Raw genomic sequence first — 25,399 nt, 5'->3', positions numbered from 1 at the left:
CACACACATTCTCTCGCTGAATCCTCGCAACAACCTGACGCAGGCATTTACCTCTTGCTGTGGATGAGGAAACTGAGGTTCAGAGGATGGCAACTTGTCCTGTGTCACAGCTGGCGGAGGAGTCTGGGTTTTGGAGCCATGCCTGCCTGCCAGGAGAAGCTGGGCCCCTCCCGGCCCGGCCCGCAGCCGCGGGCTCTAGGGCAGGCAGAGCAACCGAGTTCCCCGTGGCCGCACCTCCACCTGGAGGGGCTGGGCAGGGAACAGGACACCGTCAACTTGGAACAAACTTTTATTTTGTGTGCTGGTTTGGTCGGTCCATGGCCACAGGTCAGTGGTAACTAGAAACAGTCAGGAGGAGAGGAGAGGGGAGCAGCAGTCCGGAAGCAGGAGTGGCGGCGAAGGGTTGGGGATGGAAGGGAGGCGAGGCTGAGGAAGGACCCAGCCAGTTGGGTGTCCCAGGCTAGAGAAAGAACATATCTCTGCCCATCAGTCCACCCTAAAGAGAGGGCTTCAGTCCACAGCTCCGAGCAGGCTGGTTTGGGGCCCATGCTACCATCTCTGGCCTGGGCAACACCACCCCCACCCCTGGCAACGATTCTTCCAAAGGGCTTAATGCTCTGAGCTGGGTCTGGAAGAATCTTTTTTACTACCTCCTACCTGCTCTCCCTGTACCCCAGTTGGAGCTTCCAAATCTGGGGCTCAGGCCCTTCACTGCTGGGCTCCTGTAGCAGCCATGCTGGGGCGATGTGGCAGGGAAGGAGGGGTTCCAGTCCCGGCCTGGCTCAGAGGAACACCTGGCACCCCCGCCAACAGGAGGTGCTGTTGACTGTGACCCTGAGCAGGCGGACCCCAGGCCCAATCATCAGTGCCCTGAGGCCCAACAAGAATCAGAGTCAAAGTCCAAGCAGGAGGCGGCCCCAGGGCGAGGTGAGAGCCCCCGCTCGGCAGACTCAGCAGAAGAGGAGTCACCCCAGCCAGCCAGGCAAACAAAGGATTGTCTCCAAGGGGAAAGAAGAGCCACAGCTGTCTTCAGGTCAGTGGCAAGGTCAGAGGGGCAAGGAGGGTCCTACAACTCAGTCACCAACACCCTCCACACGTCTACAGTTACAGCCTAAGAGCTTTTGGCATTACCTGTTTGGGGCTTTAAGGGAAACGAGGGAGAAAGAGAAAAGGGGGACCACCGCTCTCCATGCTGCTGAGATCCCCAAGTCGCAGAAGGACGGCCCCCTGCTCTGGCAGCAGCAGGTACTTCCCCTGGGCGCCCCTCAGCCTGGAGGCGGCTCCGTGGCGGGCTCCAGGCGCACTGGAGAGTGAGCACAGGGAAGGAGGGCGCGCTTCGCCTCCTGACAGCCCTGAACGGTTCTCACAGAGACACACGAACGCACGGACAGACAGGCAGCCAGCTAGCTCCTGGAGGCTGGTGGCCAGCCACGGAGGAGAAAGGGGAAAGACTGCCAGGCCCTGACCGGCCGTACTCCTGCACCTCACACGCCCACACACACGCACACGCACACTAGATAGATAGATAGATAATAAAAAGAATAAAAACTAAGGGCCCAGATGTACAAAAAAGGTGTGAGTGAGGAAGAAGGTGGGGAAGAGAGTTGGAGATGGTCAGTCCTCCAGAAGTCTGGCCACCTTCCTCAGCTTATAAATTACAACCCCCTGGAAAACGGGGGTGGGGGGAATGACGAGGCTCCGGGTGCGGCCTGGGGGAGGGCGAGCGGTGGTCAGAGTTGCTCTGGCCCATCTGGTGGAGTGGTGGCCAGAGAACGAGGATCCCTTGGGTGGTGGAGGTGGGCTGGGGGAGATTCAGCAGCCGCTGGCGGGAGTCAGGCAGGCCCCCTGGGACTTCACCTTGTGACGCTGGCCCCCCCGTCGCCGGCCCCCGCTGCCGGGCTTGGGCTGAAAGAGAGAAGAAGGAGCTTGAGAAGCAGTGGCCCATCGGGAGCAGGGCAGGACAGGACAGCAGAGGGGCAGCGGGGAGCGGGGGCAGGAGGTGAGCGAGCAGCCATCTGCTACGCCCTCCACCAGATGGAGCCGGCGCCCACCCTGCCTTCCTCGCAGCTGGTGGGTCACAGGTGATCGCGGTGAGAGGAGCCGTTCAGAGAAGCACAGAGTGAGCAGGAACTAACGTGTGCCACTGCTGACAGGTGGGAAGAAAAAAGAAATGAAGGAGTCAGAGGAAAGACTCGACGGGGAGGGAGAGCAGAAAGGACAGGTCCAGGCAGAAGCTTCCTTCTCCAAAGAGGAGTCGGACGAAGAGACGCTGGAAAGGGGCGATGTGAGGGCCACCAGGAGAGGACTCCAGGGGACAACGCTGGCAGGAGGTGCCGAGTGAGAGCCACACTGACAGGGCCCAAGACCACCTACCCCTAAGGAAGTGTCACGTCGGGGAAGGGGCCAGGAGGACCCTCTAAGGCAGCGTCTTTCAGACGTTTGGGCTGCAGTACGCACATCCATCACTTGCACTCTCACACACACAATGCTCACTCTTACTATGACAGGGAAACGCTGACATTTTTCTATTCTCTTTCATTAAAACTAAATGCTGGTCAGGACCCATTAAGTTCATTTCATGTACGCCACATCTCAGTTTGAAAAACACTGCCTTGAGAGACAAAAAGCTCACACTTAGATAGCACTTAGGGACCTGGAGTTGTGGCAAACACCCATCTAGGAACTCAAAGACGTGGCAGACTGGTGAAGGCTGCCGGCGCTCTCCTATGGGTCACCTCCACGGCCATGCCCCCGCCCCCACCCCACCCGAGGCCGTCAGGGGCCCAGGACCAGCCTGGGAAGCACACTCACCTGTGGCTGGAGACTGCCGGATGCAGCTGGCTGCGCAGCCGCTAGAGAGCAAGCTTCATCTCCAGTTGGGGGTGCCCCTACTGCTGGCCCTCCAGAGGGACCTCCCTCTTCTCGTTTGGGCAGGGGACCCTTTTTCGTCGATTGCATTTTAATCTGCTGGGGCTTGGAGTTCATTGGGGAATTGTTGGTGGTCTGGAGGAGCTGCAGGAGCCAAGGGGGTGGGGGATGAGACAGAGCTGCAGGCAGTGACCTGGGCTCAGCTGCCCCCGCCCCGCCCCTCAGGTCTCAGGGACCTCTCACTCCGTGGCCTGGCTGGGCCTGGGCGAGGTGGGTGGCAGGAGGGCGATGACAGGTCAGTGGGGTGGAGAGATGTCCTCTCCACTCAGCGTGCCAGGGCCGATGTCTCACCTGCCTCAGCCCAGCCCAGAAGGGTTCCAGCCTGTTCCCTGCCCCAGCTGCTCTTCCCACAGACAATCTGTGAACCTCAGCCATCTCCTACTCAGCCCAGCTCCCAGGCTGGGGTCCAGCCTGCCCAGAGCATCAACTCTATCTCTTGCTGCCCCTGTAACAAGAGCCTGGGGTAAGTTTTAATTTTGGGCCTGCCAGAGAGATCAAGTGAGTGTCTCAGGAGCTGGAAATACTTGGAGTGTGGCCATCAAAAATCTTAAGAGCTACCACCCAGGAAGGACTGACTCAGAGCCTTCCCTTATGGCCCAAGTTCAACCTCACACAAAGCAGCGAATAGGCCCAGCCGCATCCCCAAGGGCATCACAGCACGTGCGGGCAGCTTCTGCCAAACCCTCAGCCAGCCCGAAGCAAGGGGGCCTCCGAGGATGACCCTCCCCACTCAACACACTCTGCAGTCTTAGTGACGTGGATGGGCCTAAGGAAGGCCATTCTGGAGGAAAAGCAAGCCTGAGGCTGATTCCAAGATTTCAGACAGGATGTATGGAGCAGGGGTCAAACCACTCTATCAAGTGCCACTACTCAAGGCCATGGATGAAGTCTGCAGAGGGCATAAGGTGCGCTCCAGGACACAAAGAGCTCAAGCCCATGCCCCACTGCTATCCAGCACTCACTCCAACTGGACCCACTGCTCTAAGGGCACGGCCCCAGCCAGACCATCGGAGCATGTGCCCAGCATCTCAGAGGCCAACACTGGCTAGGCCCAGACATTCTCCCACCACGGACTGCCATACCTCAACTCCACCTTCACTCCTCCATGGTCACTACCAAAGCTCAGAAAGACAGGAGGTCTAGGGAAACCTCTGAGGAGAGCAGAGAAGATGGCACTAAGGCTATACCTCGGCGCTGTTCCAGTTCTCCCAAGGTAGGGACTGGTGCCTCTGCCCCCGGCAGTCAGTAAGATTTCACAGGCTTCTTGAGCAGAGCGTGCTGTGCTCACAGTCTAGAACTGGAGCAGCCCCTGGCACTTCTTGTAGGCAGGCAAGGTGGTCTGCCCGGCCGTACCTTAGTGATGGTGCCTACAGCCTTGGTGCGGCCTTCCCGGAACACCAGCCGCTGGTCTATGTGCAGGTACTCGGGGGTCTTGATAAAGCGGAAATGCACGGTGGCCTTGTCCCCGGTGCGCAGACAGTCCTTGTCCATGCTCAGGATGGTGGCTGTCTGCCTGATGCTCCCACAGTGCACTGCCAAGGGAGCCAGGAAGTCAGGAGAGGCCTGAGCCACTCAGTGGCCTCAGGGCAGGGGAGGCAGTGGGTGAAAGCATGAAACAAGCTCGAGCTGTGGCAGGCTGAAGACCTCAGAGGGCAGAGTGAGGCTAAGCGACTGGAGGCCCGTTCTTGGATTGATCCTGCCTCACATCCTCCCACTTCTCCCTCCAGTTAGACCTCGCCTGTCCCCGGACCCACTTGTCCCTAGCTCCTGAACACAGGGCACTCTGTCTGCATGCGGGCCTTCTCCGGACTGGGGGCTTCTCGATGGCAGGGCCCTTGCCCACCTTGTCTTTGTCCCCAGCACCTTGGCAACACCGCCTGGCACACTGCAGCACTTGGTAGATGTCTGCTGAAGGACTGAGTGTGAGGTCCTTGAGGGCAGGTCTGGGTTTCCAGAGCCCAGCACCGAGCTGGTACTTGGTTAGTGTTTGCAAGAATGAATAAACCACAAGCCACAGCTCGTGGGTGGAACAGAGGGGATGGTATCACTGAACAGGGCCGCGACCTGACTTTTGGCTGCAGCTGAAACTTTGGGGTTTGGGTTGCCAGAGCACACTGTAGGGGAGCTAGAGCAGGGGGCTTCAGGCTGGCAGTGCCTTTAGACACCTACCCATGGCCTGGTACCGCGGGCTGATTGTGGTGGGGTGGTGAAGGACAAGGATCTCGGCCTCGAACTCCCAGGATGCTTGGGGATTCAAGCGTGGAGAAACCATCACCATGCCCTTCCGGATGGACGAGCGCTTGATCTGAATGAGAGAGAATCCCAGACCTCAGGGACAATAATGCCTTCTGGCTTCACCCCCTGGTCACAGAGGACCAGGACTCCTTCTGGGAACTGCTACCACCCCAACTTGGCCGTGACCTCTCACTGCACTGGACCACAGGCCTTCTTTAGTGCTACATGGGAAGCCTCAACACTGCTATTGGGGGGTCAGGAAAGACTTCACACAGAAAGTGGCATTTTAGCCAGGACTTGCGAGACGGGTCAGAATTAAGTGGGTGGCGAGAGGGCAAAGGCAGGCAAGCACTCAGGTAGGAGAAACAGGGCGAGCGTGATCTGGCTGTTGGGAAGCCCACAGAAAACCCGGCTTTGCTGGTTAACTGGGCTGGTGCAAATGACCCAGGAGCTAGCACTGACCCCAATCCCCAGGAGACTGAAAGCTGAATGGCAAGAGGATCTGGCATGGACTCAACAGCCCCGCGTAGAAGGACCCCAGCAAGAAGGAAGCACAGGAAGGCTCCCAGCTGCCCTCACCGAGCTCAGGAGGTCGGCAGGCCTAGGTTTAAGTCCCGGTGTTCTCCCCGGATGCTGGGCAAGTCACTCAGACTCTCCTGAGCCTCAGTTTCCTCATCTGTAAAAGTGAGGTCAGTAATCCCTGCCTTGCAGAGCGGCTGTGAGGACTGGAGATGACCCGGAGCCTAGCATAACACGGAGCCCGAGGGGAGTTCTTGGTTTTATCAACACTCACCTTCTTCAGCGCGAAGGAGGCCGTCTGGCCCCCCCGCACCTCCTTGACAGGCATGCGCTTGCGATGGATCGATTTGACAGCAATGGACAGGAAGTTACCCAAAGGATCTGGGCCCAGCAGCAGCGTGTCATTCAGCTTGATCAGGCCCCTCAGTGTTGTCCCTGACACCACTGTTCCCACACCCTGCAGACAAGACCCCGGTCCAGTAAGTCCACTGGCACTACAGACTCGCCCCGGGACCCCTGCAGGAAGCGCCACTCAGCCTCCTGCCCTATCCAGTCCACCAGAACCCACTCACCGGGACAGAGTAGGTGTCGTCAATCTGAAACTCAGCAGGCTCTTCCTCCCGGTAACTGGTGCGAGGGGAGAGCAGGTTGAGGAACATCTTCAGCAGATCTAGGTTCTCGCCTGTAACGTTGGAGATTTGGAATATCGGGCACATCCTAAGGTGGGGAGTGTGTGGAGAGAGAGGAAGAAGGCGCTCAGGTGGCGAACTCCTGCCTGACAGGGGATGAGCAGCACGAGGGCTCCTGGAACGGCTGCTGCTGCGAAGGGTCCCACCACCCCTTCACTGGCCTCCCAGGCCCTCTGCCCAGCCCACCTACTTCTGTCCAGACCTGCTCTGAGGCCTCCTCCTCCTATGTAGTTTTGTCTCTGAAACCTGTCCCCTCCTCTCTGTCTCGGTACCACTACCCTATTTCGAGCGATCATGACTGCCTCTTCTTCCTAAAGCACATACATCCTTAAAACCTTAACCAACTCTCCACTGCAGAAAAGACAGCCGGAATCCCTCCTCCCAACATCTCTGCCAGTTTATTTCTCTCAAATTCCTATATTCCAGCCAGACCAGAGAACACTCCCTCCCTTCTCCTAAGACCTTGGTACTTTTCTGTTCCCATGTACTTGTTCACTCTGAATTGTTCACCCCCTGCCTGAATTCCTTCCCTCTTATCCAACTACCAAATCCTCTCATCCTTCAGAGCCCATTTCCAGCACCGCCTCTTCTAGGGAATCCTTCCCAGATGGGCACTCTTCATTCCCTCTGAGTTTTCAAAGAACTTTTTTTTTTTTTTGTAAATTTTATTGAAGTATAGTTGATTTACAACATTGTGTTAATTTCTGCTATACAGCAAAGTGACTCAGTTATACACATATATATATTCTTTTTCATATTCTTTTCCATTATGGTTTGTCACAGGATATATATATTTTTTAATTTATTTATTTTTGGCTGCATTGGGTCTTCGTTGCTGTGCGTGGCCTTTCTCTAGTTGCGGAGAGCGGAGGCTACTCTTCGTTGCGGTGCGTGGGCTTCTCATTGTGGTGGCTTCTCGTTGCGGAGCATGCTCTAGAGCAAGGCTCAGGAGTTGTGGCACATGGGCTCAGGAGTTGTGGCTCACGAGCTCTAGAGTGCAGGCTCAGTAGTTGTGGCACACGGGCTTAGTTGCTCCGCGGCAATGTGGGATCTTCCTGGAGCAGGGCTCGAACCCGTGTTCCCTGCATTGGCAGGTGGATTCTTTTTTTTTTAATAAATTTATTTATTTATTTTTGGCCGTGTTGGGTCTTCGTTTCTGTGCGAGGGCTTTCTCCAGTTGTGGTGAGCGGGGGCCACTCTTCATCGCGGTGCATGGGCCTCTCACTGTTGTGGCCTCTCCTGTTGCGGAGCACAGGCTCCGGATGCGCAGGCCCAGCGGCCACAGCTCACGGGCCCAGCCGCTCCGCGGCATGTGGGATCCTCCTGGACCGGGGCACGAACCCATGCCCCCAGCATCGGCAGGCAGACTCTCAACCACTGTGCCACCAGGGAAGCCCCCTACTTTTAGTTTTTTGAGGAACTGTTTTCCATAGTGGCTGCACCAATTTACATTCCCACAAACAGTGCAAGAGGGTTCCCTATTCTCCACACCCTCTTTAGCATTTATTCGTAGACTTTTTAATGATGGCCATTCTGACTGGTGTGAGGTGGTACCTCATTGTACTTTTGATTTGCATTTCTCTAATAACTAACGATGTTGAGCAACACTGCATGTGCCTATTGGCTATCTGTATGTCTTGGGAGAACTTTTTGTGTCTCTGTTACACGTGACTACATCTGATTTTCTGTCTGTTATCTGAATGGCCTCTATATCTCCTATTCACGATTAGTCAAACTCCTCAAGATCAGGAATTATATATTTCCCACAGCTCCTGGAGTAGGGACAGCACAGAATAGGCACTCAACAAAATGAATGAATTGAAATGGGGTCGACTGAAACGTACCCCCTCTGCTGGCCAACTGCTGGTACTGAAGACAGCGTCAGGGCAGAGACACAGGCCAAAATGTCAGGCTGCTCCGGGTCCTGTACTTAAGCAGCCCCAAGACTCTGGGAGAAGGAGCAGTGTTAACAAAATTTACTATTATCAAGAGATTATCTCTGACCAAGGAGCCGACCACCTTGAGGACAAGGACTATGCCCAAGTCAGCTCTGACTCCTCAATGCCTAGATGAAAAGCCCAGCACAGAACAAACACCCAATAAATATTTATGGAATCAGGGAATTTCCTGGCAGTCCAGTGGTTAGGACTCGGCGCTTTCACTGCTGAGGGCCCAGGTTCGATCCCCGGTCAGGGAACTAGCATCCTACAAGCCGCGCGACATGGCCAAAAAAAAAAAATTTTACAGAATCAAAGGACATGCTAATGAGTAAATGCCAAAACTGATCTGTGATTAGAGAGCTTTTGAGAAACAACCGTGTAAAAAAATTAATAATAACCATCCTAAAAATGGCTGTGTATCTATCACACAGCAGCCAGGCACGGTGCCAAGTGCTTTACATACACCATTTCCAACACTTACCAGAGCCCTGTGAAGAAGGTAGTATTATTCCCATTTCACAGATAAGGACACCGAAATATCAGCTGGGATTCCAACCTCAGTGAGACCAGCACCTCAGAATCTGGGTCACCTGATACAGCCCCCGAGCAACATTGCTGAGAGCACAATCTTCTATTTCAACCAATCTCTGTGCCTGTGCAGAAGTGAATGTTCCCAGGACTTCCCTGGTGGTCCAGTGGCTAAGACTTCATGCACCCAATGCAGGGGGCCCAGGTTCGATCCCTGGTCAGGGAACTAGATCCCACATGCTGCAACTGAGAGTTCACATGCCACCACTAAAAGATCCCGCATGCCACAATGAAGATCCCACGTGCCGCAACTAAGACCCGGCGCAGCCAAACAAATAAATAAATATTTAAAAATACATAAATAAATAAAAGGAAGAAGTGAATGCTCCCTACCCATTACCTCTCAGAGCTGAAGTTGGAGGCTGTAACAATCACATCATCCTTGCTCTGCACCAACACAGGGATCTTGCGGCAGCCGGGCGACTTCAGCAGGCGCTGTAACAGCTTCAAGGTTTCTTAAAGGGTAAAATGGAACGAAATTAGGGGAACATAGCCTTCTCTTTGGCCAGGCTTCTAGGGCAAGACAGGTCCACTCATTACTGATGCAAGCAGGAGACAAACAGATGGACAGTGTTAAATGCCATAATGCCTGGAGAAGCAAAAGGAGGATCAAAACTTTGGGTGGGTAAGTGCTTGCTAGAGTAGAAGGAGAGTACAGATGGGGACTGTCTGCTAAGGATATAAGTCTGAAACCTGTCAGGTTTCTCCAGAGTCTCTAGAAGACCTGCATCCTATAAGCAAGTGATTTGGGGTCCACCAGAAGGACAATGTTGTTCCTAGAATGCCCTGCTTCCTGGAAAAAAAGTTCATCTGACAAAAGGATCTCTAGGACATTTAGACACCTGTAGAAGTCCTTATGAGGCCCTCCAAAAGGATACGTCTTCACTTCTCTTCCACCATCTTTAGCAACGGGGGAGAAATGCATGAAAGCCTAGTCTTGCAACACTGTTTTGAAACCTTTGGTGGTAAAAGGTAATCAGACTCTCTGCCCAAATGTCTCCATGTATGTCCAGCTTAGATGGTAAAACCCAACCCCTTCTGCCTGGAACCATCTGAAAAGAGATGCCAGATTAGGGATTTCAAGGACCTTGAATTTGTAACCAGAAGGAACAATGAGCAGGAGATAACCCTAAGCTCTGCTCAGACCAAGAGGCAAACAGGGAGAAAGCAAAAGATTCTGGGTTGATGGACATTCAGGCCAAGGTCTAAGCACAATACAAGGAAACAGAAAATTCCGGGTAGCAGATCACCAAGGAGCCACAGTGCGTGACTGCCCCAAACAGAGAGACTGCTACTGGCTGTTGGCTTCACTTACCTTGCAGGATGTTGGCAGGACACATGTCAATCTTGGTGACCACCACAAAGACAGGCACATTGAGTGCCAATGCCAAGCCCAGGTGCTCCTTTGTCATCCCCACAATGCCAGCATTGCTGCCCACCTGCACCAACACAGAAAGAACTGTCAGGACAAGGGAGACAGAGATTGCTGCTGGGTGGGCACAGGGGCTCAAAGAAGGCTGAGGTAAGAGAGAACTCCCATCTCTGAGGCCACCATCAGAACAGGACACAGGGGGCACAAGTCTTAGGCCAGAAATAAAATGGCTGTAGATGAAAGCTGGGCTGGGCACAGATTGCTTTAACCTCCAATTTAACAGGGTGGGCTATCAAAATCTGAGGAGACTTCGAAACAATAAAAAGGACAAACTCAGTCTGGGAAAACAAAGTCATCAAAGTGGATTCAGTTTAACATCCCTGGCCCCCAGTTAGCCCATCTATAAAATGGGGGATAATAATATTCACTTTAGAGGGTCACTTAGGTTTAAATGACCAAACATATGTCAAAGGTCCAGCACACAACTAGCACGAATTAGGTATTCAAGCAATGGCAGGGACTTCCCTGGTGGCGCAGTGGTTGGGAATCTGTCTGACAATGCAAGGGACAAGGGTTCGAGCCCTGGTCCAGAAAGATCCCACATGCCGCAGAGCGGCTAGGCCCCGGTGCCACAACTACTGAGCCTGTGCTCTGGAGCCCGCGAGCCACAACTACTGAGGCCTGTGCACCTAGAGCTCGTGCTCCGCAACAAGAGAGGCCACCGCAATGAGAAGCCCGTGCACCGTGACAAAGAGTACTGCCCATGTGCAGCAGTAAAGACACAGTGCAGCCAAATAAATAAATATAAATAAATTTATTTTTTATAAGAAGCAATGGCAGCTGTTACTACTGTTACCATTCCTTCCTGTAACAATAAATGTTTTAAAATATCATCATAAAGGCTGGTTAAATAAATTAGAGACATGCACAAGTGTGCGATACAAAAGAAAGAGGAAACTCTTAACTGATGTGGGATAATCTCTAAGATATGTTTTAATGGGAAAAAGCAAGGTGGTATACAGCATGCTATCACAAAGAGTGGTGATTGGATCACCGTTTGAAAAAAGCAGCTAGAAGACATTTGGGGGAACATCTGAGATAACATAAATACTTTTAGACTAGATATTGTATGATATTAGGGAACTCCTGTTCGTCTTCTTGGTTGCAATAACAGTAGGAAGCTGTGTGCTAAAGTATTTTAGGAGCTGTGTGCTGAAGTATTTGGGGTGAAGAGTCACAATGTCTATAATATAATCTACTTTCAAATGATTCAGCCAAAAAACCAACCAACCACAAAAACAAACAAAAAGAAAACAAAAACTATACATACACACAGAAAAACTCCACATATGCATCTATCACATGTACAGATAAATATGGCAAAATGTTAATGACTGTTGACTCCCAGTGGTGGGTTTATGGTATTCGTTGTACTATTCTTTCAACTTTTCTGAATGTCTGATATTGGAGGGAGAGAATATACACATATATGCTGGGTGATTACAAAATATCTCTAGAGGATACATAAGAAACCGGAAGTACTGGTTGCCTGTGGAGGAAACAACACAGGCGGAAGAGAGGCTTTAAGTCCTTTGGTACCTTTTAATTTTTGTACCATATGAATGTATTACTTACTAAAACAAAATAAAATTAAAATTAAAATCACCAAGACATATTTATACAGGGCTTTATACATTCCAGAGGGACTTCCCTGATGGTCCAGTGGTGAAGTCCCCTTCCAAGGCAGGGAACGCAGGTTCGATCCCTCGTTGAGAAACTAAGATCCCACATGCCGCGAGGCAACTAAGCCCGCGTGCCACAACTACTGAGCCTGTGCGCCTCAACTAGACAGCCCACGTGCTGCAAACTACAGAGCCCATGCACTCTGGAACCCGCGCACCACAACTAGAGAGAGAAAACACGCACACTACAACTAGAGAGAAGCCTGCATGCTGCAACGAAGCACAAGCGCGCCGCAGCAAAAGATCCCGCGTGCTGCAACTAAGACCCACCACAGCCAAAAATAATAAATAAATAAAATAAATATACATTCCAGCGTCTTCAAGCGATGCTCTCATTTGATCATTACGATTCCCAGGTGAGCTACCACCTCACCAGCACAGATGTCCCACGCATGTTCCCTTTTCCTACACCGGGACACCTCCACCATTTCCCTCCTAATTCTTCCCATTCCCTCCAACCACCTTTCCTAACCAACGCAGACCTGCTTTTGTTCTTCCCAAGCAGGATAACAGAATGCTCTCTCTCTCTGTTGTCTCTATATTTTCAAGGTTTTTTTGTTTTTGTTTTTCTGGAAATTGATTGCCATGGAACAATAATGAAATATTTCATTGTTTTCCACAGAAATTTTTAGTATTTAGCTCATGGCCTAAAAGTCAGATAATACGTAACATTTCATCTGGGGTGAAGATATGTCCGTTAATTGACCTTGATCACTGTAGCTCAGTTAGAAAAACGCTCATGTTAAACTGATTTCTACACCCTTCTTAATCTCAACCCAACAACTGCCCCAAATACACCCTATGGCTCTTCCTTCGAAACCCTTTTGTAGAGCGGCTTTCCTCAGCCAGTCAAGGTCGGTAAGGGCCCCTTGCAACGTTCAAAGATATGGGAGATAAAACCACAATGAGATTGCAAGAACCTCGGGCAGAGAGTTGACAAGAGTGTTCACACATATGCTCTGCCTCTCTTTAATCTCCGGTCTGGGGAGAATTTGCCTGGAAACCTCTGTTTGTGGGGCAACTTGATCAAGTTTGCTCTGAACAGATGTTGGCATTTACTACACTTATTAATACAGACAGCTGGAGGAACTGGGAAATGGGGAAGGGTTTTGAGAAGGATTTTTGCCAAAGGAAAACTCGCTCGCTCGCACTCTCTGTGAAAGCTGTGAAGTTGTGACCAAGGCCGTGGGCCTCACAGACTCCTACTCTCTGGCCAGGAAGATCAAAGGGGCCCAAATGCGAGCTTCGAAACATGATCCAGCCCAGAAGCCTCTGCTCCCTTCCCCTTTCAGTTCACCTACATGATGAGCTGCTTAAAAATCTATTTCCCACGAGACTGTAAGCTCTATGGGAGCTCGGGACACCCTGTTCACTGCTCTGTCTTCAGGCCTGGCACAGTGATAGGCATGCAGAAGCTTCTCAGCAAATAGCTGTGGGACTGGTTGACACTGGTTCCAGGCTTCAGAAGAGGCCACCTCTCAGGCCCCTCAACGGCTATCTGCACTCTCGTCCATTTCCCTTCCAGGCCGCCCCCTCTCTGAGGGTGCTGCCTGGTGTCATCTCAAAGTAGCCCAAGTCCAGGAGGAAACACTTCTGAAGGTAATAAGAAATGCCCCAGGAGAAACCCTCCCTCACCCCTCTCCGAAAAATAAGAGAGGTCTGCAAATGGCACCTTGGTTTCTGCTTAGAGGACCTCCTCCTGGCCCAAGCTAGGAGAAAGATCACGGTACGCTCCTTGAGAAGGCTGGGCACCCCTGCAAAACTTGTCGTTCTTACCCAATTTCAAAGCCCTGAACCAAAAGGCCCTGTCTCAGAACAATGTCAAACACCTGCATATCACCACAGCCCCGGAGCCCAGCTGCAGCCCCCGCTCCTCGGCAGCACCCCACTTACCATGAGCATGCAGAAGTCAGGTAAATGGCCGGTCATGCCGAAGACCGTGGTCTTCAGGTACTTCTCATGGCCGGCCAAGTCGATGAACGTAATCACCTTAGTGGATTTCTCACAGATCCGCGTCCACTCCAGGCTGCCACCATGGCTGTCTGGCTTGTTTACCACATTGCCTTCACTGTCAAAGCCCAGAATGTCGTTGCCCACACTGCTGGTGCGACCAGATTCAATCTCGTGTTTGTGGCGGAAGAGTTTCTGGCGGGCGAAGCCTCGGCCATTGTCCAGCTCCCCGTGGGTCAGGACCCCCAGAAGCGTGCTTTTGCCGGCATCCACGTTGCCCACTACTGCTACCCTGTGTGAACACAAACCCATACGTTTGTGTGAGAGTTGGTGAGTGAGTGAAGTGGACCTTCGCAACCGGATCCATAAGGACGGGCTCGCCCCTGAGCCTCTCCAGCTCTCTGCCCCTTCTATTCATGGATGAGCACATTAAGAATGCTCTTGGAGCTGTATCCAGGGAGTAGAAAGTTACTCAGGAGGAACTGAGTTCCCACCACAATGACTTTCTCCCTTAACTTCCACTAGCTTTCCCAAAGCTGCCAGACAGAAGCCCTAAAGCCGAGAGAGGTACAAAATGCTCTCCTCCGTTACCCTGGTTTCAAGCCTCCCGGCCTGACGGGAAAGCGAATGCAGCCCACAGAATGGCCACAGAACATATGGTTGGCCTCTCTCCCACTCTCTCCAAATGGAAATATTTAGGGATGAGGAAGTGCAGAAACAGAGAATGCAGCTATCGGTGTCTCTGGACACTCCTTCCATGCCTCAGGAAGCGAAAGGGTGTAGCCGACACACCAGGTGTCAAAGGCTCAATCACCGTTCTGTGTGAAGCCCTAGACCCCAGGGTCATGCTTCAGGGGACCTGGAACTGTTCTGAAGCCTCCTCACCTGACTTCCAGGAAGTCATTGTCTCCTACTCGTTTCCGGACCAGGTAATCGCGCACACGGCCCCCAGCTTCTTGACGTTCCCGGAGGAGGATGACATCAGCCTCTATTTGTTCTGCCATGCTCTTCACTGTGGCATAGGAGGCCTCCATGTCAGCTTCACTCAGCCCGTACTCAGTCCCATCTGGTGACAAGGGCCCAGACGTCAGCCTGCCATCAAGTCTGCCAGTCAGCCACCCCTCACAAGGTCCCACCCTGGGCACTGACGAACATGGCTCTCTCTACCAGATACTTCAAAAATTTGCCCACAAGTAAAGTTAATAAATAATAGCCTTCTCCATTAAGCAGGGCATTCATTAATTCATTCAACAGTAATCACAGAGACTCTCCTAGGTTTTATGCCAAGTCTCAGGCCGGGTACTGGGAATACAGGTGCCCTTAGCGAGCTCACAGCCCAGCGGGAGAGACAGGAAATTAATTAATTGCAATACAGCTTGAGTGCTTTACTACAGAGCTGTACAAAGAGAATGTAAAGCACGAGCAACTAGCATTGCCTGGGGAAGCTGAGGACAGCTTTGCAGGGCGCTGACTCCAAGCTGCGTCTCCAAACATGAAAAATGGGCCTGCGGAGAAAGGAGGAAAGACATCCTAGGCAGCAGAGCAAAGCATGGAGCACGGCAGATCATGGCACGTTCAGGGACCGGTAAGCAGCTCGGCGCGTCGGGGAGCAGGGTGTCAAGTGGCGGGAGACCACATGAGAGGCAGAAACAGTTAGGCAGACGAACATCACACAGCAGCAAAACACATATGTACCAGGGTGGGAAGCCTTGGGGTTACACAGGGGAGTAACAAGATCAGATCGCTACGGGACAGAAAGATCTCTTGAGCAGCAGTGTAAAGTGAGCGCTGGCAAGCGAGAGACCAGAAATGGGGAGCCCAGTTAGGAAGTAATTCTAATAATCCAGGCAAGAGATAATGACAGGAGACAAAGGAAAATGGAGAGAGAATTTAAGAATGAGTTTAGGGACAGATTTTTAACAGAGGTGGCTCAGGTAAAATGTCCAGCAAGTAGCTGGAAAAAATGAGTCTGAGCTTAGGATGAGGAAGGACGGACCAATCAACCGCTAATGTATTGAATGCCTACTGTATGACAGTCCCGGTCAGGTACTGTCCACATGGTACCATATCTCATTCCCACAGTAGAATGGCAGCTCCTCCAGCTGTCTCCTGGGAGCACTCCTCTCCTTCCCTGGGCTCATGTGCCCAACCTCTTTTCTTTTCTGCCTCCAAAGACCTTGCAGCACCTTCTCTCACCCCCTTCCACTTCTCCCCCTACAAACAAGCTCAAGGCTTTCCTAAACTAAAGGAGACCCAACCCCTCTTCCCTTGCCCCAGCTTATCTACTGAGCTACCATCTCCTCCAAGCATCTCCAGAGTAATGGACACTTGTTGACTTTATTTCCTCACCACCTTCTCACTGATCTGATGACTATGGAAAAAACTGGTTTTCAAGACATCAGTGGCGTTCTGCCCACTCATCCAATGCCCTTTCCTTGACCCCTTCACAGTCAACACTGCTGGCAACTGTCCCTTTGTTTACTGAGGCACTTCATTCCCACCCTGCTTGCCTATAACCCAAACTCTTCTGATTCACCTCCTGGCTCTCTGGGTCTTACTTCTGTCTCCTCTGCTGGCTATTCCTGCTGCTGTCCCCAAATGCCAGTCTTTTTCAGTAGTCAGTCAGTGGCCTTCTTCTCTATCCTTGAAACATTCCCCTTGGCCTTCTCATTCTATGGGTTCAACTGTCATTTTGAAAACTATGAAAACATTCATATCTAGTCATTCTTCCCAGAGCTCCATCCACACCCTTTTTAAACAACAGCACAAAAACTAACACCATTAATAAAGCATTTTAGTCCTCCCTGCAACCCCATTAGTTAGGCATTACTGTTCCCATTTAATAGTGGGGAAACAGAACCTAGAGGTCTCTGTGCTGGGAGGGAGCAGAGGGGCCGTGTGAGCCTGGGTCTTCTGATTCCAAACCTAGAGGCTTTTCCTCTGGCAAGGGCTCCTCTTAGTGCCAGACCAGTTCCTCCTCTTGCCTTACCTATTTCTAATGACACCACTATCCTTCCAGTCACCCCAGCTTAACACTCATCACTCCAGTCCTGCCCCTTTCCTTGTCCCTGCTCTCCTCTTTTTGCCAATCCAATGCCACCAGCCTGATTTAGGCCATTATTCTACCTGAATCGCCACAAGAGATCCTTAACTGGTCTTAGCAAATCCAGTCTCTGTTTCCGCCAACCCATCCTGCATAGACATTCAAGCTCAAGGTCCTAAAGAATGCACAGCTCTGACGTTGTCACTTCCGAGTCAAAGCCTTGGAAGGGCTCCCCAGGCCCAGCAGCGCTCAGTTCCAATTCCTTAGAGGCTTCCATCCCCCTCCCCCGCCCTCCCCTTCTAAGCTTTGTTCCAGTGCAGGTGGCCGAGTCACCATCCCTCCATGTCTCTGCACTTTTCTAGCTCTATACCTTTGCTCATGTATTTCCTGCCCTAGAAAGCCAATCAGCGTATCTCCACTTGTCAAAATCCTACCCATTCTGCTCCCTTATGAAGTTTACCATATGGAATAGAGTTTTGGATGCGTGTCTTCCCCTGCTATACACAAGCATCTCGAGGACAAGGGCCATATCTCAAACATTCCTGGACGCTCCATGGGGGTGCCTTTCCTATACCAACTCGTCAAACGTCTGTAAAATGCAAAACAAATGAACAAAGAGGATGCAGTTGAGCCAAGGAGTTTCTTTTTCTTCTTTTGGCTGCGCCGCATGGCACGCAGGATCTTAGTTCCCCAACCAGGGATCGAATGCATGCCCCCTGCAGCGGAAGCACAGAGTCTTAACTACTGGACCGCCAGGGAAGTCCTGCAAGGAGTTTCTAAATGCATGGCCAACTGCGCTCTGGAAATATTCTGGGTTAGAGAAGGTCTCGGAAGCATCCCTAAGAGAAGGCCAGCTAGCCCTGCCATTCTTGCCAGACCCCCAAATTCTATCCAACCTTTCCTGCTTCTGGTACAATGAGAAGCTTTCAGATCCTACCCCACACCAGCAGGCAATCACCAGTGTCACCTCATCCATCCAGGGCTCCCAGAAATGCACCCAGTCACATTACCCTTCTCCAGCACGCTCTATACTCCTCACTCTGGAAGAGTGGAAACAAAGGCCAAGGAGAAAAGCCGCAGAGGTCCAATTACTAAAGGCCACATATTCAGCCATGCAGGAACCTAATCAGATCTCAGTCCTGCCACTGACTTACCTTTCTTATATGTACTCTCCTGCTCAACATAATGCAAAGGCTCCCCAAAATTTTAGGATAAAAGTCTAAACGCTTTGGTATGGCATTCAAAGACCCTCAGATCTGGGCCCTGACTACTGGGAGACTGGGTCCAGCCTCCCCTCCTGACACTCCCAACCTCGCATTCTACACTTCCTACTCTACTGAATCACTCCTGGCCCACCAAATACTCCACACTCATCAATGCCTCCAAGCCTCTGTGCTTGTGGCTTTCTCTGCCCACTCACTGCTGCCTCCACTCACCTAGAAAACTCCTACTCATGCTTTAGAATCCACTGAAGGGGCACCTCCTCCTTTGGAAAGACTTTTAAGTCTTTTCTAACCCTCCCACAAAGATGTAACACTCCTCCCATGCTCCCTGAACTTTTAATGCAGTACCTGGGTCTTAGAAAGTCACAATTTAATATGTGAAGAATGAACAAGGCTCTTTTTGAAAGAAATCTCATGGTAAATCATCTATAACCTGGAACCCTTAAAAAATTACTACTGCAACTATTAATACTAGCTAACATTTATATAGTGCTTACTATATGCCAAGTGTTAATCTTCACCATGCCACCATGGACTAGATTCTACTATTATCCCCATTTTAAGACAAGGAAAAGAATCAGTAGGCAAACTTAGACCCACCAGGTTCCAGACCCTGAACTAACTGCTAGGTCACACTGCCTCCTTTTAAAATATCAACCGTAACTTAAGAATGTATACTTAGGGACTTCCCTGGTGGTCCAGTGGTTAAGATTCTGTGCTTCCAACGCAAGGGGTGTGGGTTCAATCTCTGGCCGGGGAACTAAGATCCCACATGCTGCACGGCATGGCCAAAAAAAATAATAATAATAAGAGAAAAAAAGAATGTATACTTAAAGAGCACATTCCTCCACCCTGCTTCGAATTTTTTTAAAGTCTAATTTATCCCTGCAAAACTTGCCTCAGGTTGTGGGGGCAGTGGTGGTACCATCCGCCCGATTTTATAGATGAAGGAAGCGTCAAACAGAGGGCAAGCACCAAGCACACACAGAAAGTGAGGGATGAAGCCGGCCCAGGGCGCCTCGCATCTCTTTTAGTCTTCTGCTTGATCTTCAACTTGTTTAATTACAATCTCTTTCTGCCCCTGAAGAATTCCAGCAGGAAGGAGTCACTATGAATCTAATAGCATCCAATTGGTAGATGCAAAGATAATGCTTGGGTGTGTAAAATACGTGTTAATGAATGTTTGCCATCTTGTCATGCTGTGCCACGGGAGGGTTAATTAACTGTGAGCCACCGAGGTATGGTAAAGTTCAGTAAGAGTCCACATTAAAGAATAAGCAAAGAGTGGGGGCTTTAAGAATCTGGGTCTTCAAAGAACAGTCCCAACACTTGTCAGAACTGATCTAGATGTGGTTTCTTCAATTCTATAAGCTGGAAGTGACCTTTGAGTGGTTCATCCTATTACAGGAGGCCAGGTGTGCACCTGACCCCAAAGCTTTCAAAAGCCTACCAATGATCCCCCTAGTCACCAAATGGAATGGCTTTTTCTGAACCTGACTCTCCCTGCTGTCTCTGTAACACTTGACAATGCTGGCCAACTCCCTCTCTTTCTTTCTTTTCTTTCTTTCTTTCTTCTTTTGCGGTAAGCGGGCCTCTCACTGTTGTGGCCTCTCCCGTTGCGGAGCACAGGCTCCGGACACGCAGACTCAGCGGCCATGGCTCACGGGCCATGTGGGATCTTCCCGGACCGGGGCACGAACCCGGTAGGCAGGCAGACTCTCAACCACTGCGCCACCAGGGAAGCCCCTCCCTCTCTTTCTTGACAGAACCTCTTGGTTTGACTATCTCTCTGACCATGCCTTCTTTAAGGTGGTAACACCTAAAACTGGGGAGGTGGCAGTAAATACAGAAAGGAAAGGATAGATATGAGAAACATTTCAAAGGAAGGCAGAGCAATATTTGGAGATCAAACCCTTCTTCCTTGTGTCATTATTGCAGCATTTCCAAATACTGTTTTCTACTGAGGTTAACTATGTATATGCCATCTCTCCTTCTTGGGACAGAGACCAGATTTTAAGTATCTAAAAGTGCTTTGCAACAGTATCAAGACCTTCTAAGATACTTAATAGATATCTGTCAAATAGTTCAAGACAGATTTTGAGATTTCCTCCATTTTAGACTCAAACTACAAAAGAACTATTACCTGCCTTTACAAAAGCTACATTCAGCAAAGAGAACTAGTCCCTTAATGATGCATCGAGGCCTACTTAGGCTTCTTGTAAAGATGACAGAGATAAGATCTGGTACAGGCTAAATTCATAATTATTAAACAAGTCCAGCTGCCATTTCAGCAAAGATAATGTCTTAATGAAGATGAGAGTAAGCAGGCTTTGTATTGAGGATATAAACTAGGGATGACCGGGGGGAAAAAAGCCCAGGATATAATCTGGGATTCTGTCATGGGGGCTGCCTTCCTCTAAAACAATGGGCCCCATTACAATGGAATAAGGGGCTGGGAGGACAATAACAAGTCCCTTCCAGAATAGCAACAAGCCTACATGTCTGATGGGATCTCACAGGGAGAAAAGAGGACCTCTGTTATCACAGCTATCCCCACCGAATGGTCAGTATGGTCCAGGGCAAGGCAGCCTTGCTGAAGAGAGGAATTCTGGATGTCCTTTCCTTGCTGACATCAAGAAGTATCACAGGGGTTCTCTGCTAAGCAGGCAATAAGTAGCAATGGGATCTGCAAATCGGGCTTGGAGGGAAGACTTAGAGCTGCCTAGGGAAGGCTTAATTCTAGACCTAACTGTGACTTACTCTTACTCTATCACCTCGGACAAGAAGTTTCCTTGCTTTGTGCTTCATCTCCTCTTATGCAAATGTAGAGTACTGGAGGTAGAAAAGCAGCATCTGTAAAACCGCTTGGAAAGTGAATTTTTAAAAAAGTAAAGTGAAAGGAAAACTAGGCTCACCTGATCCCTGCCCAATGACATATATGGTCTCTCCGCATCCCTCGTCCATCCTCTCCCACATTTGCCGAAGGAGGCTGTCATACTGCTCTGATGTAGGGCTCACTAGAACCAGCTAGAAGAGAAACCAACAGCCTTAGGACCACACTTACTAGAAGAACACCACAGCCAAAGCAGATCAAGAGCCTGACCAAAGACCCTGACTGAACCCCACAGCACCCTGATCTAAAAGAGCTGGGCAGCCCTCTCATGCCCTCTCTGCCTCTCCTTAAATAGCCTTTGAGCCCAAGGCCTTATGAGAGTTGAGTTATATGAAGTACTGAAATGAGTATGTCTGAACCACAACCCACAGAAAAGAGGGTGTGAGCAGCCTGCCTCCTGCTGCTTAATGGGAGGGGCAGGATCCACAATGACTGAGAATCTGGCATTGTAGGTAGAAATTAAACGAGTAGTGCTTTACACCTACATGCCAAAGTCTTCTACCTGCAGCTTGCAACTCACAGAGATCTCCATCCAAGGCCAATGGTTCCCATAATAACATAAGAAGTCTGTTCCAACTTGCCTTGGCTATCTCGATTATTTAGGAATCGGCAGTAAAAACTGCTGCAAGACTCATCTTTATCAACAAAACACATTACCCCTAAGATGGGTATTAGCACCGTCATTTTGCGAATTTCTGCGAATAACATTAAAATATCAACCACTTATCTGAGGAGGCCATTTACCAACAGGCATGTCAGATCCCATTCTCTAACCACTCATGTGTGACCTTGGACAAAGAACTTAACCTCTGAGTCTCAGTTTTTTAATCTACAAACTGGAGATACTACTACCTACATCCTAAGGCCACTGTAAAGACCAAATAAGATAACATGTAAAGCATCCAGTCCACAGCTCAGTAAGTGGTAATTACAATTTTCTTCACCCAATCATCCTAGAAAAAAAATCTTCCTGGATGAAACTAGCCACCACAGTTCACTAACTGCTTCTCCTTTTGGAAGCTCTCAGAGCCTTATGTCCATCCCCACATTTAATTGTAGCAAGTATATAAACTTATAGCTTCTAATCTTTTCCTCAGGAATCAATCTGTTCAACCCCTCTATTCTCTCCCTTCACATCAGTTTTTCTTTTCAATATCATCAGTATTAATCTACATATAGCTTCTCAACTTTAAAATACTGAGAAGGACTTCCCCAGCTACATGATGAAGCAACACTTCCCTATCCTGGAACATTAAATAAGTTGGTCAGGAAATAGAGGTACTACTCTCTGCAACTCTGCCCTGCAACTTCCCACTGTTTTCAGGCTTCTTCAGCACCTTGGCCATGAATTGACATCTAGCTCATCTGCTTGAGTCAAGTGTATCTCTTACAATTTCCTGAGTTGACTCATCAGAGCTTATACTTTGAACCTGGGTGCTCGGACTTGTGCATCGTGTCCCATTACCTCACACATTTCCCCTGACCATCCTCTCTGAACTTGGCCAGCCTCGTTATGGCATTAGAGGCACCAGACAGGACCACTGTGACAAGGTGCAGTACCGGCTTCTAAGTGCTCAGCAGAGACTAGAGGGAGAGATCAATTAGCTGCAAGGTAAAGTCCTCTCCTGTTTGGACCAAGTTTCATGCAATTTTGCCACCACAGACTAGAAAGTCACAAATGTTTTCAAAAGTCGTTAAACTTCTCTACTGTAGGTATTCAACAACAGGTAGGAGGTGGTATCGGTGTTCTATCTTGCATCAGCTGCTATTTAATCTGCACAGGGAATTATCAGTTTATTCAGTTCACTTCAAACATTTACTGAGTAGTATGTAACCGGCAGTATAGTAGGTTTCTTACATACAGTTCTCGTTTTTACAATGCATCTGTACTAAAAAGATGATGGAGCTGGAGAACTGAGAGGTTAAGAAACTTTCCCAAGGTCACAGAGCCTTTTTAACTGGCAGGGCAGGAAAGGGAACCCAGCCCTGTCTGACCCCAAAGTTGGCATTCTTTCCTTTAGCAATGTTAGGCACCTTCGAAACACCAGTCCCAAATTATACTTAATTTTTTATTCCTCCCACCCCCAACGCCAAGCAGAAGATGAGCCCTTAAATCCTGCCCACCTTCTCAAGAGCTCAGAAGACACGATTTAAATCGTCCTTCATTATTCCAGTCAAATAACATAAGGTCCCACTCCCAGAATGGCGAAATGATGGGTCACTGCCCATCTTTCACTTTTGTTTTGGGTGGGTTTGTAAAGTAGACATTCTTCAGACGTCCTTCTCCCGGACTGAGCGACTACTTAATGTTTCCTCTCCCAACACCAGGAAGAGCCGCAGCTGACTCCCTGCTCCCCTCTCGGACTACATGATCCTCCCGCGCGCCCTGCCCAAGCCACCTCCGACCCTGGGCTGCCGTGGACAGTCCACGGGGAGAGCCACCCTCGATCTCAGGGGAGGCGGCACCGCGTGGGGACGACCACTACGCGAGTAGCTGCCGGCGTCCGGCGCCCGCGTTCCACGTGGCGGAGGCGAGGGGTTGTGATCCCGGCGGGAGCCGGACGGCGGGAGGCCGGGTGGGCGCCGCCGGGGAAGGACAGCGGTGCGGCGGGCCGCCGGAGCCGCCCCTCACCGGGGAGCCCGCCGCGCGTCCCGCACTTACAGGTGGGTGGGCTCGGCCCCTCCTGCCCCCGCCGTCGCCCCGGAGACTGCGCGGCCCCACCGCCCGGTACCCCTCGGCGCCCGGACGGTCCCCTCAGCGCCGGCGCCGGCGCCCGGGCCTACCTTGCTGGTGAGGTCCAGCTCCGGTTCGCCGTTGAGCGCCTCGCCGTCCTCGCTGCAGTCCGAGTCGAAGCCGCCGTGGAGCCGGGCGGCAGCCGCCGCGGCCCTGGCCGCCCCCGGAGAGCTGGGCTCGGGGGCGAACATAGAGGCAGGGACCGGCGAGTCCATCGGGAAGCGACTCCGCTCCGCCGCCATCTTTAATAACTTAGGCTAATTCGTAGCCGGCCTCTCCTCCCTCCCCAGCTCATTTGCCTAATCTATGCGCAGCCCCGCCCCAAACCTTATCAGAATAATTTATGCGAAATTTCTCCAGCCGCGTAGAGGATGACACGTATCTCTAGCTAAGAAACAAACGACCAGGCCTCTCAGCCACCAATCGCTGCAGCTCTTTCAAATACATAATGAATAATTAATAAGAGCCAAAGCCCAACAACAAATGTCTGAGACGTCACGCGCCTTGATCGTAACTTGGGAGGGACAGCACCATGTCCACGCTACCTGCCAGGAGCCTTCCCGCCAATGGGAGCAGAGCAGAGCACGACTGACACAGCAGCCATACAATGAGAGAAATACACACAACGCTTACCTTCACCGCCCATCACTCTCCTTGTTTTCAGAGGCAGTGCTCAGCTTCCAAATCAGGCTGCTAGGCAGTCGGGGGCGGAGAGCCTTCCGATGATAGACAGGTGAAAGGCCCAATCCAGTCTTCGGACAAGTCCCGCGCCTCGGGCCACCGCCCACGGAGATAGTAAACTGCGCAAGGCGCCTCCCACTCAACTCAGTGACTCCGGGCAGTCACTGAAGACTGATCTTCGACCTGCTGGCAGTCTCCAGACAATTTTAACACTAGGATCGATGTCTGGAATACTACGGCAGCCAGAGCGCGGCAATTAACTGAACGCTGACCTTAGGGAGAATTCTCCATTCATTGCCTCTGCGGAGAGAGCAGTTACACGACCAAAATGAGGCAACTAGCTCAATAGAAGCCAAAAGTACCTCAACACATTTGTGAACTGTAAGGCCGAGATCTAGAGTCTGTTAAGGTAGTTTCCTATGGATGATTCTTCCTGTGTCATCAGCTGTGTAAAACCCAACCCAAAACACTATCAGCAGAAGTTTTACTGTCTTGAATTCCTCTTCCAAAAGACTGAAGAGCTTGATGAAATTAGGGATTAGTCAAACTCTAATAATGCTGGCCATGGCCACTCGTCCCAGGCAGCAAGCAAGAAAGAGCAGCCATTTCAGAAGATAACATACCCAGATTTAGGGGTTTGGAACACAAGATTTTGTGAGCAAGAGGCAGGGTTCCAAAGAGCCTTCAGTTTCAGGGATCTACTTGAGAGTTAAGAGGCAACTTCTTGTTCCTGTTTGCAACTACGATCAAATCTTTTTTTTTTTTTTAATATTTGGCTGCACCAGGTCTTAGTTGCATGGCACACGGGATCTTAGTTGCTGCATGCGGGATCTAGTTCCCCGACCAGGGATTGAACCCAGGC

At 50.7% G+C, this 25,399-nt stretch overlaps 1 protein-coding gene across 1 annotated transcript; it reads right to left on the bottom strand.

Moving 5' to 3' along the window:
- Nucleotides 1-39: 39 nt before the first annotated feature.
- GTPBP1 (GTP binding protein 1) lies at nt 40-24,105 on the bottom strand. The gene is made up of 12 exons (XM_082849768.1): nt 23,907-24,105; nt 21,145-21,256; nt 14,849-15,029; nt 13,907-14,255; nt 10,215-10,338; nt 9,240-9,354; nt 6,255-6,399; nt 5,957-6,139; nt 5,098-5,233; nt 4,282-4,460; nt 2,812-3,012; nt 40-1,905 (listed from the first exon to the last, which is right to left on the bottom strand). Exons 1-12 carry the CDS (start codon nt 24,096-24,098, stop codon nt 1,813-1,815), a joined length of 2,010 nt encoding a protein of 669 aa, XP_082705894.1. The 5' UTR covers nt 24,099-24,105; the 3' UTR covers nt 40-1,812.
- Between the last annotated feature and the right edge of the window lie 1,294 nt (nt 24,106-25,399).

The sequence above is a fragment of the Leucopleurus acutus genome, assembly GCF_964270905.1.
Source record: "Leucopleurus acutus genome assembly, chromosome: 11".
In the NCBI taxonomy this organism is placed as follows: domain Eukaryota; kingdom Metazoa; phylum Chordata; class Mammalia; order Artiodactyla; family Delphinidae; genus Leucopleurus; species Leucopleurus acutus.
Note: the sequence above shows the minus strand (reverse complement) of the source record. Positions and strands in the feature narration are given on the sequence as shown.

What these genes read in the sequence shown, in the direction of transcription:
- GTPBP1 (XM_082849768.1), bottom strand. Translation starts at nt 24,098, where the DNA reads ATGGCGGCGGAGCGGAGTCGCTTCCCGATGGACTCGCCGGTCCCTGCC. An exon ending in CCTCCTTCGCGCTGAAGAAG is followed by an intron (nt 5,234 to 5,956) that starts GTGAGTGTTGAT and finishes TCTCTCATTCAG; the next exon opens with ATCAAGCGCTCGTCCATCCG. An exon ending in CCGGCAGTCTCCAGCCACAG is followed by an intron (nt 1,906 to 2,811) that starts GTGAGTGTGCTT and finishes TCTCTCTTTCAG; the next exon opens with CCCAAGCCCGGCAGCGGGGG.